Raw genomic sequence first — 13,055 nt, 5'->3', positions numbered from 1 at the left:
ATCAATAGTAGAATCACCCTGCTGAAGGGCATGCTCCTGGTGGACCACAAACAGGTAAAGAGCATCCCAGACGGTTGATAGCGCTGACAAAGAAAAGCCCACTGAGCAGCAGCGGTGGGAAGACCCATAAACTCAGTAGCATACTGAGGTAGAACACTGGAGGTGAGAACAGCAGCAGCATGAGCATCCTCATCTATCACTGAGTGTAGTCAGTCAGATCCAGCTGGTAAGTCGCAACGGCAGTAGAGTGGTCCAGGACCTTCCGGTCATAATCAGCCAGAGCAGTATCATCAACACTCTTGGCTGCATCCTTATCCGACTGAGTAGCATCAGGGGCAAGGGCAACGGGCGTCGGTGCAACGGGGCGCGGCGGACAGGAGACCTCGCCAGAAAGCACACCCCAAAGACGAAGACCGCGCATGTGGACGCACATAAAGGCAGCGAAATCAGGATAATTCGCGCCATCAAAGATCACCGGGCAGCGAGGAATCGCCACATAGCCCGACGAGGAAAACATATCAGCACTTTTTTTTGCAGAGTCAACTCAGATCGGAAGAATAGCTACCGATCGAAAATCACCTGCAGGACGCAGGACGACAGCGGGAGACGAGCCGGGCGGAGGGAGGCAGCGGCGGCCTTTTTCCGGCGAGTCCCGGACCTGGCGGGGGCGAGCGGGCCGATTCCCGGCGATCCCCGGACCTGGCGGGGCAAGCGGGCCGACGGGCAGAGCAGGGACCTGCAGGGGCGTGACTCGAGCGGGCGGGGACTCGAGAAGGGATCGAGCAGGGACCTGCAGGGGCGAGCGGGCCGACGGATCAAGCGGACGGGTGACGACTGGCGGAGAGAAGATCGGCCGGAGGAGCACACGTCCCGGAGGAGAGAAGATCGGCCGGAGGAGCGGCACCGACGGCCGGGTAGATGTACAGACTAGAGGACCAAGTTTTGCTCTGATACCATGTTAGGGCAATATGCTTGATGTATTACCAGGGGGTCAAAGGCCACAATATATAGTACATGTACACGTGCAAATATGCAGGAAGCCCCTAACATACGGGAAAACTACAATATACAGATATATACATCTAACAATATCAAACTAGCACATCCACATCCAATTGTTCATTCTCATCTCATGTTGTTTCCTCAAGTATCTTTGATCAGTTTTGTGAGCTGGCTTTATTTATAGAGCGGGACGAAAGCCTGCTTTCTTTCGAGAATGTGGAGCATCATGACACCCCATCTCTTTAAACCACCTTTTTAATATGTATTGCACACTGTGTAGTGAACCTGAAGCTAGCATTGGGAATAGACTAAAACCACTTGTGCCAAGCAACGGGATGAAAACACATGGACCAAATCAAAATTGAAGTTAAATGAAGTAATTTGAGGAAAATAAGGTGCGATCTCGTGATCATCTCCTACATCACCAATTATAGCTACATAACATCACCTGTCTCCAAAGAACGAGTCTAACCGAATCAAATATGTACGTTGACGCAATATATATACTTTGATACAGTATATATTAGTAGGTGTCGAAAGTGAAATTATCATTTCGATGTGATATTATGTACTCTTGCGCAAAGTAGGTCAAATGATGGTGTAATGTTAGATGGACCGATTCAACTCACGCAAGTCAAACTATATGTGAAGCCAAAATAGACGTACATCAAATGTCTATTTGTAAGGCAACACTAACCACACAACGCAAATGTATTGACCATGCGAGTGAAGCACCAAATTTGTGTGCCTGGCTCTTTCGGACGGCACCTGTTTTGTCAATGCGCCTTTCTCGCTATGTGTGAGATCGAACCGTCAAACTGAAGCAAGCGATTTACTTCCTACCTATGAAGATGCACAAGTTTGTTTGGTATTTAGAAAAACATAAATCCTTCCGGGTTAAATAGTTTCATTGGAATACTCCATATGCATGTGTGTTGGGACTAAATTCGCGGTGAACATAAGGTTCAATAGTTTTTGGTTAGTTGATGTATTTGTTTGTTGGCCGGCGACTTAACAAATTTGTCAATGAGTGGGAAATGGTGCGTTTGCAGCGAAAGAGAAACTTTGCAGGTTACTTTAAGAAAAGACGGCGTCACAGTACGAAAGCGAAAATGGAGATGGAAAGAACGGGGAAGTAGAATGGAACGGAATAGGAAGCGGGCCGTGTGGAGTGTGTGACGTGCAACCGGAGACATTGACTCGCCGGACGGACTTCTTCCCAAGCCGCGTTGGCCGGCGGGACCCCAACCGCGCGCGAGTGGAGAAGAAAAAGGAACAGCGAATGAGCGAGCCAACTCCCCAGAAAACAAAAAGAGAAAAGAAATGGCGGGGGGTCGTCGTCTCCACCGATCCCCTCCTCCACCACCACGACGCCATTACCACTCTCATCACTAGGGTTTCGCATCTCCTGGACCCCACATAAGCCCCCCCTTCCCGATGCCCTGGTGGAAGCGCTCCGCCCACGCCCACCACCACCGCCACCACTCCTCCTCCGCCTCCGCCTCCACGCCCGCCTCCCCGGCCCGCGCCTCCACCTCCCGCATCCCGCGCCGCGATGGCGCCGACCTCGCCGGGGGCACCCCCGACCTCCACCAGCCCCGCCTCACCCGGGCGCCGCGCCTGCGCCACGTCGACGACATCGAGGTCGGGGCCTCCGGGCTCCGCATGGACGACTCGCCCACCTCCGCGCCCTCCTCCTCGTACCCCGCCAGGAGGGACGCGCTCTGGTCCGGGCTCGCTACTGCGAGCTCCACGCCCATCTCGCGGTTGCCGAGTAACATGGACGTGGCGCCCGCGAGGTCCGCCTCCACGCCCCTGATGCCCCGCCCGCTGCCGCTGCCCCACGGGGAGGACCCGATGTGCCGAGGCCCCGGGAGGCCGCTGCCCTCCCCGAGGATGCTCGACGGGGACTGCAACGGCTCGAGTGATTTCCTCGGGCTTGCGGAGGCAGGAGCAGAGAGGGCGGCAACGTTTCCAAGGTGAAGCACTTTTTGCTATGTGTACTAGAAGCTTCAAGCTTCCTTTCTTCGCTGTTCAAGCTCGCGCATACAGTACAACGTTACTGATTAGTTAGTTCTGTATTAACTGAGAAGCCATTAGGGTCATAGGGTGTTAACAAGGAGGCCGCTAGGAGTGATTTCTCAGTGAGTTCAGGATCACCCACAATCTGGACATATAAGAATGCATAACAATATTGGCTTATGCTGTGACAACTAGCAGGATGCTGAGCAATTTCTAGTGCAGAATGTTTTTAAGTGAGTGACCACACTTTAGGTGAACAGTAAGATGACCTGGATTACCAGGGAGGATAACCTTTGCTACACGGCATAACCAATGTGACAATATGTAATTATTAGCTTATACTAGGAGATCATGGTACCTTGGGAAAATTAGGATGATATGTCAACAAAGTTACTCTAGTTTTGGACCCTCAAAGTTGAGTTGAGACGATTTGCTGTTTGGTGTTACAATTGTGAATTGGACATGTAGACTAATACCTAATGGACAATCACATTTGCACATAGTGACGATTGGTTAAGATACTTGCTTGTTTATTACATCTTGACACGATAAGAGAAGGTGGCTTTGATTGTGATTTACTGATTCTAACTGGTGAGTGACTGAGATTTCTCAATTCTGAAGTCAGTGAAGTGTAATTTGCTTCGATTAACCTCCATGAAGCTCCTAATAAAGAAGATTAAACATGAACCTGATCGTTAAACAAATGACACTTTATATTGTTCCACAACTAACGGAAAGTTCATATAGTGTCTTCCATATTTTTGGGCTTCTTTTTCCCCATTTTTCTCCCTCTGTGAACTTTCCATGACAGACTGATCACGTTAGCTCCATATCAGACAATGCATCTGATTCGGTAATGTCTTTGATGACAGATTTATGTCCCAAACTGTTCAAAAGATCCCAGAGCACAATGGCTTAAGGTCAGATGGCACAAATGGGGTCACCTTTGGTCAACAGAGAAAGGGATTTAAAGATAAATTCAAGGGTAGCTCAGCTGAAACTTTGAACTTTAGGTTGAATATTCCTGCTAAAAGTGCTCCCAGCAGTGGGTTTTCAAGCCCTGTTCAGAGTCCTCGAAGATTAAGTAATGCAGACTTCTCATCTTCTGGAATCTCCATTCAGGGCAGCAATGCATTGTCAGCACAATCAGCATGGTCTCCAGATCTATTGGGATCTTCATCCCCTTCTACCTCACCTGAAAATTTTGTGGGTGGGCAGGAGCGATCTCCTCGCTCCAGTCCATTGAGAAGTCCTGCTCTTAGATCAAGATACCCAAGTGCACCTCCATCACCAATGCATCAAAACTTGTTCCCAGAGAACCACGTTTCTCGCCCCGAGGGCAATGTGACTGTCAATTTTCACCCATTACCTCTCCCTCCTGTTTCTCTGAGCCCAAAGCAAACAAATTTTAGCCACCAGTCATTGCCAAAAGTTGAGACACCCTCGATGGCTGGTCAGTGGCAAAAAAGGAAGCTCATCGGCAGTGGCACATATGGATGTGTATATGAAGCTACCAATAGGTATGTTAAATGCATTTGTATTACTATAGTTGTTTCATTTAAAATTTTAACATCCCCTCACACCGATGTACAGGCACACAGGAGCTCTTTGTGCCATGAAAGAGGTTAACATAATTCCTGATGATGCAAAATCAGTCGAGTCTCTGAAGCAATTGGAACAGGTTTGGCCATACCTATGCTGATGTTGTTTCTTTCAGCAGTATGGAGATCCCTGTATTTTTGTTTAATGTGATTGTTAACAATGTTCTCTTCTTGTTGAGGATTACACAGCATAATTTTGCTTATGCTCATATTTGGTTTGCCTTCCTTTTACTACTGTACAATACATTCAAAGTATATGTAGAACTCTGACCATACTCGTTTCATTTTTCTGGAACCTTGCTGCACACCACTGTTTTCTTATACTATCTAAGGATCATGCATATCTTGCGCTTTCTCTGACTGCTCACCACCTTTGTTTCAGGAAATTAAATTTCTTAGCCAATTTAAGCATGAAAACATCGTGCAGTATTACGGCAGTGAAACTGTAAGTTCTACTTGGCCACAATGAGGGAACTTACTGTGCCATATAAATGCTATCTAACAGTTACTTGGATTCATTACAGACTGAAGATAGATTCTACATATACCTGGAGTATGTTCATCCGGGTTCAATTAATAAGTACATTAGCCAACATTGTGGTGCAATGACTGAATCAGTTGTCCGCAACTTCACTCGGCATATTCTTAAGGGTCTTGCTTTCCTACATAGCCAAAAAATTATGCATAGGTAATGTTCCTTTCATTTTTTCCGTTTTTTGACCCGATAATGGTTTTCCGTTGGCTGTTTCTTAACGTACTGAACCAAACTTTTTGTCCAGTTCTTTACATTGCCTCTTTTTTTTCCATATACAAATTGACAGGTTGCTGTATCCTGTTGTACGCTTCAAACTTTATTCTGTATTCTTTATTTGTTTTCTTGAGCTTCTCCTATAGCTCTATCCACATATTAAGGGCTGATTTTAATCCCACCATTGTTTGTTAGCAAATTTTGGTTGCTGCAAATGGCACAGATGTCGTGATATCGATATAAATCATCATACTTTTGCAGGGATATCAAAGGAGCAAATTTGCTTGTTGATGTCAATGGTGTAGTGAAACTGGCTGACTTTGGAATGGCTAAGCATGTGAGTTCCAACTTGCGTCTTGGCCTATGATTTTTTGCTGGCACTACTATTGCACATAAGTACTCAGTAGTCATAGTACTCCCTTTTTTTAATGAAAATATTGAGCCTATTGTTGCAACCTTCGAGACGAAAATACTATTACCATTCGTTTGTTAGCTCACTATGGGAAGGGTTAGACCAAACAAGTATTGCCAGCCTTTAATTATACCCTGCATTATGGAGAACCGATCATTATCTGCGCCCTGAGCTGTTCAGCATACTTTTGACATTTGGTATGGAAATTCAATTCGGCTCCTGGGTGTATATGCTCCCTTCGCAAAAAAAAAAAAAAATACACATTTTAAATTGTCAAAAAATTGATTTATTTTTGCTTGTACATCTCCTCAATCTATGTCTGTACGTGAAGTTACGCGAAAAAACGATATTTTTTCTGGTCTGTGTAAAAAGAAAAAAAATCCCGTAAACCCCTTATTTTAGCCCCAAATTTAGTTTTTTTACACAGGCCACATGACAAGTCGATTTTTCGTGAAACATGTAGCATGTGAAGATGTACACGTTAATTTTTTGTTTGTATTTTTTTTGACATTTTAAAACATGTCTAAGATGCAATTAAATAAAGGGAGCATATGCATCCATGAGCCACAACAGCACTCCCCATTTGCTACGAGTACTTAGTAAAACGTTTCAGTCATTTTTTGGTTGGATTTGTTATTTCAAAATTCAAACTAGTTTTATATGGCATTAACTTTGGTATCTTACTTCTATTACTGTATTTTAATGCGTACTCTGAGAGGACAATGGATTTACTACTATAGAGTTTATTTTGTCTGCAATTTTCGGTTTTGCTTATTTGCCACGGTGCTACTTTTCTAATTATTTTTTCTTAACCGTTTCTTCACCTTTTCAGTTGAGTACTGCGGCTCCAAATCTTTCGCTGAAGGGAACACCATACTGGATGGCACCTGAGGTGCGAACTGTTTAATCACCAATTTCCTTTTTCCCTCCTTCTCGTTGCAACAAGGTTAATTTCAGATTATCAACCACAGTACACATAAAAAATTACTGCCGTGCAGAAATTAGTTGTGTTTGGTATGAGGCTTCTTCAGTCAGTTGGAGCTAGAACCACCTTTTGAAAACCAAAAACTCTTCTAGGGGCCTTGAATGGCTAAAAAACTATCTGAAGGTGATCTTTTGATGGTCCCACCTAACTGGGGGCTCTTTAATCTTTATAGATCAATCCCGCTCCCAAAACTCGTGACCACTCACAACCAATGGCAATGGCGCCATCGCTGCCTACCTCCTCCATGTAGTATTGACACACCTACTCCATACCTCGAGTCCTTGTGCCGAATCTGTAGATTTTGGATCGTTCCAGTTAATAAGGATGATGGTGACAACATCGCACTCCCCCATGCACCTTTACCCGTCTCTGGTGCCTCCACACTTCCCTGTGACGCTTGATCACAACCGCTTCCACCTCTTCTGAGTCAAATTTGGACACCACCATGGATGCCTAGATAGCCCTTCTATGGAATATGGATATTAGGCACACCAATTTATTCCAAATGGAGCTTTCAACATCCCTTTATTTATACTCTTTGTTTCCCTTTCCGACACTCCCTCAGTTTTGAGGTCACCAATGTGAATATGCAGCTTGCTGGTGCGTCATCTCCATTCTGAAAATTCAATGAAACCCAGTCGAAACCATGTATTCTACCTGTTGAAACAGGAAAAGTAGCTCAAAACCTCATGAAATTCGGCCAGAGGTTTCTATAAAATACATGATTAGCTCAGTCCCAGGGATCTGAGACTTGCCGAAACCCACATGAGACTTCCAATCCATGTGTTGAAGCTTTGTTCTGAAACCTGAAACATTGTTGTAAGATGCAACACTAACGAAACCTGAAACTTGAGTCTATTGATGCATGAAACATGTTGAAAGCTTGCTGCTGAACTGCACTGTTGCTGAACAATGAAGCCTGAGTCCTGAAGGAATAAAGCTTCAGTAAAGTGATCGTCTCATCGAGCATGAGGAAGGCCAGCAGGGTTCCATTCGGCGTTGCATCAACGGCGTGTACAAACATCCTCGCAAGGTCTTGACTCTTGAATCTTGACTGCCAGATGTGGATGTGACACTGACAATGCCAGTGAGGCATTTATGTATGCCCTTGCACCTGCATGGAGGCCATGGTGAGTTCTGAACTGTTATGCTTGCTCTGAGGGCCAGATGGCTGTGGCTTCAGCGAGTTGATGACTCTAAGCCGTGGAAGGAGCTGAACATCCAAGTTCCCCAAATGGTGAGGCAACTTTTCGAAGGGGCAACCTACTCCGTGCTGGGTGACAGGGCGTCCACCTTCTTTTGGACGGACCGGTGGCTCCCTGAGGGACGGTTGGTTGACATAGCACCAAACCTAACTGCGGCGGTCCCAAAGCGCGCTGTCAGACAGCGCAGAGTCCGTGAGGGTCTGGCTGGGGGTTGGCTGGACGATCTTCCTCCGGATTTAGGCGCGCCTGCGATCAGGGAACTATTCGAGGTGGCAGACCGGCTGGTAGATATTGCCTTCATGAGGGTGTGGAGGATGCCTTTAGATGGGGTTGGGAGAATGACTACTCCTACTCAGCGCGGTCGGGCTATCGAGCGATGTTTGGAGCTAGGGTGGAAATGCTAATGCCTTGGCGTTCGAGGGCGCTGCCAAACTGCAGGGTGTTCATTTGGCTTGCGGCAAGGAACAAATGCTGGACAGCCGACAGGCTAAGCAAGCGTGGCCTTCCTCACCCGGCGGCATGCCCGTTCTGTGACCAGGTTGGGGAGTCTTTGATTCACCTAATGATGGGGTGCGTGCTGACACGTGAGGTTTGGGCAACCTGCCTGCGCTGGTGGAGCAAGCCGCACTGGATGCCGCAACCAGACACCAGGCTTGTCTGCTGGTTGCAGGAGAAGCATGGAGGCCCGGGTGCAGATCGGCGATTTCTTGACAGGTGTGACCCTCATCTGCTGGTGTCTATGGCGTCACCGGAATGACGTAGTTTTCGAGGGTGTCGCACCCTCCAAGGCGGTGGTGATTTCGAGGATCTCCGACGAGGCCGAGCTGTGGAGATTGGAGGGCTGTTCAGGGGCGTTCTCGCGCCAGTGGATAAGTTGAGATGTGAGTAGTCCGGTAGTGTGTGTGCTGCCTTTCCGGAGGTTGCGTGGAGTTGCGTTTTGTTGGCGCTTGTGCCACAAACGTGTTGTACTTTGGCCTTCTGGCCTTCCTTCTATGAACAGATACGTCATGGATTGTCTCTCCATGACGTATCCTTGAAAAAAAACTGTTATGCTTGCAGGTGGAGGAAGGAGACCATCCCCAAGGGGCCGGAGGAGCTAAAGGATGCTTTTAGACGCACACAGAAAGCACACGAGATGGTGTGGGCCCAGTTGGCTCATTAGGTTTGACCAAGTAGTTGATACCTATCCCGCTGAGCCACGTTGATAATTTTAACGTGAGGATTGAGTCACATTAGCGTAATGTCGGCACGATTTTCAAACAAGGAGACTGTAGGTATCCACCCAAATGCTCTTGCTGCTCCAACTTTACAGTTTTATCTTCTCACTGAGAGCTGGAATTGTATGCCCCTGCCTTTTTTCATATCGTAGAAGCTGACAGAAAATTGGCCAAAAAAGGCATTAATGGGATCAGGAGGAATAAGTAAGAATCTTAGGCAGTGGCGGAGCTTCAAAGGAAATGATGGGCAGTCCAAGTGGAAGGGAAAAAACGTTTTTTTTTCTTGAATCATACCGTTTCGCTAGAAATTAGTCAGTATTACTGGTATTGTTCCAATTCAAGCATGGCTAAAAGATCAGATGCTGGACCTTCCTCAACTTCACTTATTTTTTTTCTTTTCTCTTGTTAAAACAAAATCAATTCTTCTGTGACTAGTCCTTCTCACGGATGATGATTGTTGGTTGTTGGCATTTGAAAAATGTAAAGAACGAATTGAGTGAATATATCTTGCGGTCAAATTGCTAGCTAAATATTAATAGGTGGAAAGGAAATTAGATATGAGAAGGGGCTTGATTAACTCGCTCGATCCAGTCGCTGGTCTGCTGCCGGTGCGGCTGTGCATCCTGCAGTTTGGCAAACCCCCGTGGGACTGGTTGCGGGCAACGGCTGCCTGGCGTGTACTGCACTGGCGAAGCCTGGAAGGGGTCAGCGTGAAGGGCTAGCCAGGAGCTGGTTGGCTAGGCCTCTCTAATACACATACATAATTATTTTTTGACAAAACATAAGGGCGGGCCATGGCCCAGTTTTGCCCTAAGGAAGCTCCGTCAGTGATCTTAGGAGACCAATGAGGATTTTCTAAAGTTTCTTCTTATTTTGTGCTGATAACGATATTCTGGTTTCCTTTTATTTCTGTTGGGTTTCATATCTAGCCTACCTCAACTTGCTTGGGAAAAAGGTTTCGAAAGGGATTCATGCATTTAACGGAATTTTATTTTCATACGATGTGTGTAGTTTGACACTTACGAGCTGATTTCTCAAACATTGACCATTAAACCCGCCTGCCTAGGTTAGTTTAGTTTCCATAAATCATGCTAATAACTTTAAACTTGTGGCAATAATGCTCAGGGGATGCTCGACTCCCATAACATCCTAGATTAGATTTTGTAACGACCTTTACTGTATATGTCTTCAAATTAAGAATGAACTTCCACTTTACAATCTTAAATTATTGCAGAAGTTCACATTTTGACCTTTATTTTCAAATGTGAACTATATCAAAGGGGTGAAGTAAACTGGTCGCATAGTTTAGGGTTGAAAATAAACAGATTGCGAGTTTAAGGTTAAAATGTGAGCTTCTGCAATAGTTCAATTCTTCAAGATTGCAAAGTGGATTTTTTTGTTCTATAAAAACCGAGTAGCTCTGGTTTGCAATCTTACTTGATATGAAATCATTTAGTTTGAATGTTTTACTGTAAAATCATTAAAGTTTTGTTCTGCCAAGTTGTCATTTAGATTTACACTGCTTTTGTTTTTGCCTTTTGGCTTGTTTCATATAACTGTAAGTTGCTACTCATTGCTATATGGCACAGTCACACTTGCGCATTTATATCCCAGGTTGTCCAGGCTACACTTGTAAAAGACGTAGGTTATGATCTTGCCGTTGATATCTGGAGCCTTGGCTGCACAATCATCGAGATGTTCACAGGCAAGCCTCCTTGGAGTGGTCTTGAAGGGGTAAATAATTTGAACCTTTCCCTTTTTTAAAGCAAAACTAAGATGTGTTGTATAAGTTGGATTTATTTTCATAGGTTAGCTTGCTTCTTAATACTTACTTTTATCTATGAACGATGATAATTGTTACATTGACACCTTAGCCTAATTAAAATTCCTAATGGAGAAGTTATGTCTATTAACATTTTGGTATTTTTATCTCTTGGGATTCTAAAGCATGGAATCTGCTTTTCTGTGGTGCAACAGCCTGCTGCAATGTTTAAGGTGTTGAATAAAGACCCGCCGATTCCAGATAATTTATCATCAGAAGGGAAGGATTTTCTGAGAGGCTGCTTCAAGAGAAACCCAGCTGAGAGACCTCCAGCAACCAAGCTGCTTGAACACCCATTCATCCAAAATTCAAATCACTTCAGCCAGAACACCTCTGCACATTCACATGCAGGATCCCCCGTAAGCTTTTGTCCTCGGGCGCTGTATCCTCCTGGGTTTCAAGATTTTCGTTGTATCCTCCTGGGTTTCAAGATTTTCGTTCACGTGCATGACTTTGCATTTTAATGACAGGATGCTGGACACTTGGTGAGAGAAAAGAAGTCCTGGAAGACCGACACTTGCCTGAGAGGGAAACAGACAAACACAATTGGGTGTGTACTTTCTTCACATTTGCCTGTCTGTATTTTCATGTTTGGTCTGTTCGTGAAAGTTTTGCACTATTAGAGATTGGACCCAGTTAATTATTTACCTCTTCTGACCAGTGAAACAAGCAGCTCTAGAAGTCCAGGGTCATTGGGTCATCGTTTGATGGCCCCAACCAGCTTGGAAACTCATAGCTTGTCCCCTCCGCCATTGAGTTATAAGTCGAGTCCTGGCTCTGCAGCTCATAATACACCAAACGGTATGCATTTTTCAGTTGCATGTCCTCAGCCTAGTCCATTGCCGAAGCCTAACGGAAAGGAAACATTGAATATGTTTTCGTATTGAAGATGGAGTGCCATCTAGGTGGGCAAGCACTTGTAAAGTACTGTTGTTGTAAAGGACATCCCGATGGTATGACCACAACGGGATATGAGGGAGCTGTGTGGAGCCTGTAATGTTTATTTTCGACGGGAAATGTGGTGTACCCTTTGTAGCATATTGTTTAGGATTAGCTGTAGGTAAAGCTGATGGTCCTAATTGTTGCCAACGCGTAGGACATTAGGGTTGTAATTGTAGCTTGTGTGGTGTTACATGTTGTAAACATACCTCGATGTAATCATTGTTGATGGTTTTTTGGGGGCTCAGGTAACAATAAACGTGAATTGGCAACACAAAGATCGTGTGATATTGAGGGCCAAGATGTACACAATGGGTGCTCTGTGAATTGAAATGTATAATCTTTTCTGGTGGTAGTAATTGCCCATCTGGTCCTGATCACAGGGTCGCTGCAAGTTTGTTACTCACGCTGGTCAAAACTAAGCTGGGATGCCAACTTGAACCTTATGATCATCCAATGGATGTGACTAATAAATGCGCAACAGGCTGTGTAGGTACATCAAGTTACAGGCGAAGCTGCATGTTTCTGTCCAGCATGAGTTTTTCATTACCACGATAGAGACCGCGTAACAGAGGCTAACCACTTGTACGGCTCGTGTGGCTTCTCTGTTGACACAATAGCCATACGACCATGTGGAGCATACTGTGATTTTTTGACAGGTAGCGTAGTGTGATCTTTATAGTACTGAAGGGTGTTGATTTATCTTGTTACAAATGAGTAAAGAGATGCGGAGTAATGGGTGGTAGTGTTTAGATTGAAGCCCTATTCTCCAGTCAATACGATTGTTGTGCATATATGCACACGAAATATACATTACCAATCTTTCTGGTAGTGTCAATTTGAAGACTATGTTCTAGGCTTCTGCTACTAGCCAATGGTTCCTTGTGCTCTAATCATCATTGGTGAAAGAGCAAGCTCTACTTTTCACTTCTACCTCTAAAGATTGCCCAATTTAATTATCTGTTTCACCTTTTGCCATTTGTGCATTATTTATTTATTTTACAGTTTACCTGTTTAATTACTTTCTATTCATAGACATAATGCCCACTTGTATATTAAAATGAATTATAGGAATTCTGTTAAATCATGGAAGACACTCATT

General features: G+C 45.0%; 1 protein-coding gene across 2 annotated transcripts; it reads left to right on the top strand.

Annotated features, from left to right (window-relative positions):
• The first annotated feature begins 2,303 nt into the window (after positions 1-2,303).
• Positions 2,304-12,312, top strand: LOC124704380 (mitogen-activated protein kinase kinase kinase 5-like). 2 transcript variants are annotated; one of them, XM_047236637.1, is made up of 12 exons: positions 2,304-2,981; positions 3,897-4,544; positions 4,618-4,705; positions 5,008-5,070; positions 5,150-5,313; positions 5,635-5,710; positions 6,618-6,677; positions 10,807-10,926; positions 11,170-11,373; positions 11,485-11,564; positions 11,676-11,815; positions 11,904-12,312. In XM_047236637.1, exons 1-12 carry the CDS (start codon positions 2,440-2,442, stop codon positions 11,951-11,953), a joined length of 2,235 nt encoding a protein of 744 aa, XP_047092593.1. In that variant the 5' UTR covers positions 2,304-2,439; the 3' UTR covers positions 11,954-12,312. The 2 variants fall into 2 exon arrangements, with proteins under 2 accessions (XP_047092593.1, XP_047092592.1); XM_047236636.1 differs by having other exon boundaries at positions 11,676-12,312.
• Positions 12,313-13,055: the final 743 nt, after the last annotated feature.

This window comes from Lolium rigidum, chromosome 3, assembly GCF_022539505.1.
Source record: "Lolium rigidum isolate FL_2022 chromosome 3, APGP_CSIRO_Lrig_0.1, whole genome shotgun sequence".
Taxonomy (NCBI): domain Eukaryota; kingdom Viridiplantae; phylum Streptophyta; class Magnoliopsida; order Poales; family Poaceae; genus Lolium; species Lolium rigidum.
The sequence above is the reverse complement of the archived record's forward strand: the minus strand, read 5'-3'. Positions and strand labels throughout refer to the sequence as shown.

Bases quoted from the DNA above. Each gene is read 5' to 3' on its own strand.
- LOC124704380 (XM_047236636.1), top strand. From the start codon at position 2,440: ATGCCCTGGTGGAAGCGCTCCGCCCACGCCCACCACCACCGCCACCAC. The intron at 5,711-6,617 runs GTGAGTTCCAAC...TCACCTTTTCAG, and splicing joins ACTTTGGAATGGCTAAGCAT to TTGAGTACTGCGGCTCCAAA. The intron at 10,927-11,169 runs GTAAATAATTTG...GTGGTGCAACAG, and splicing joins CTTGGAGTGGTCTTGAAGGG to CCTGCTGCAATGTTTAAGGT.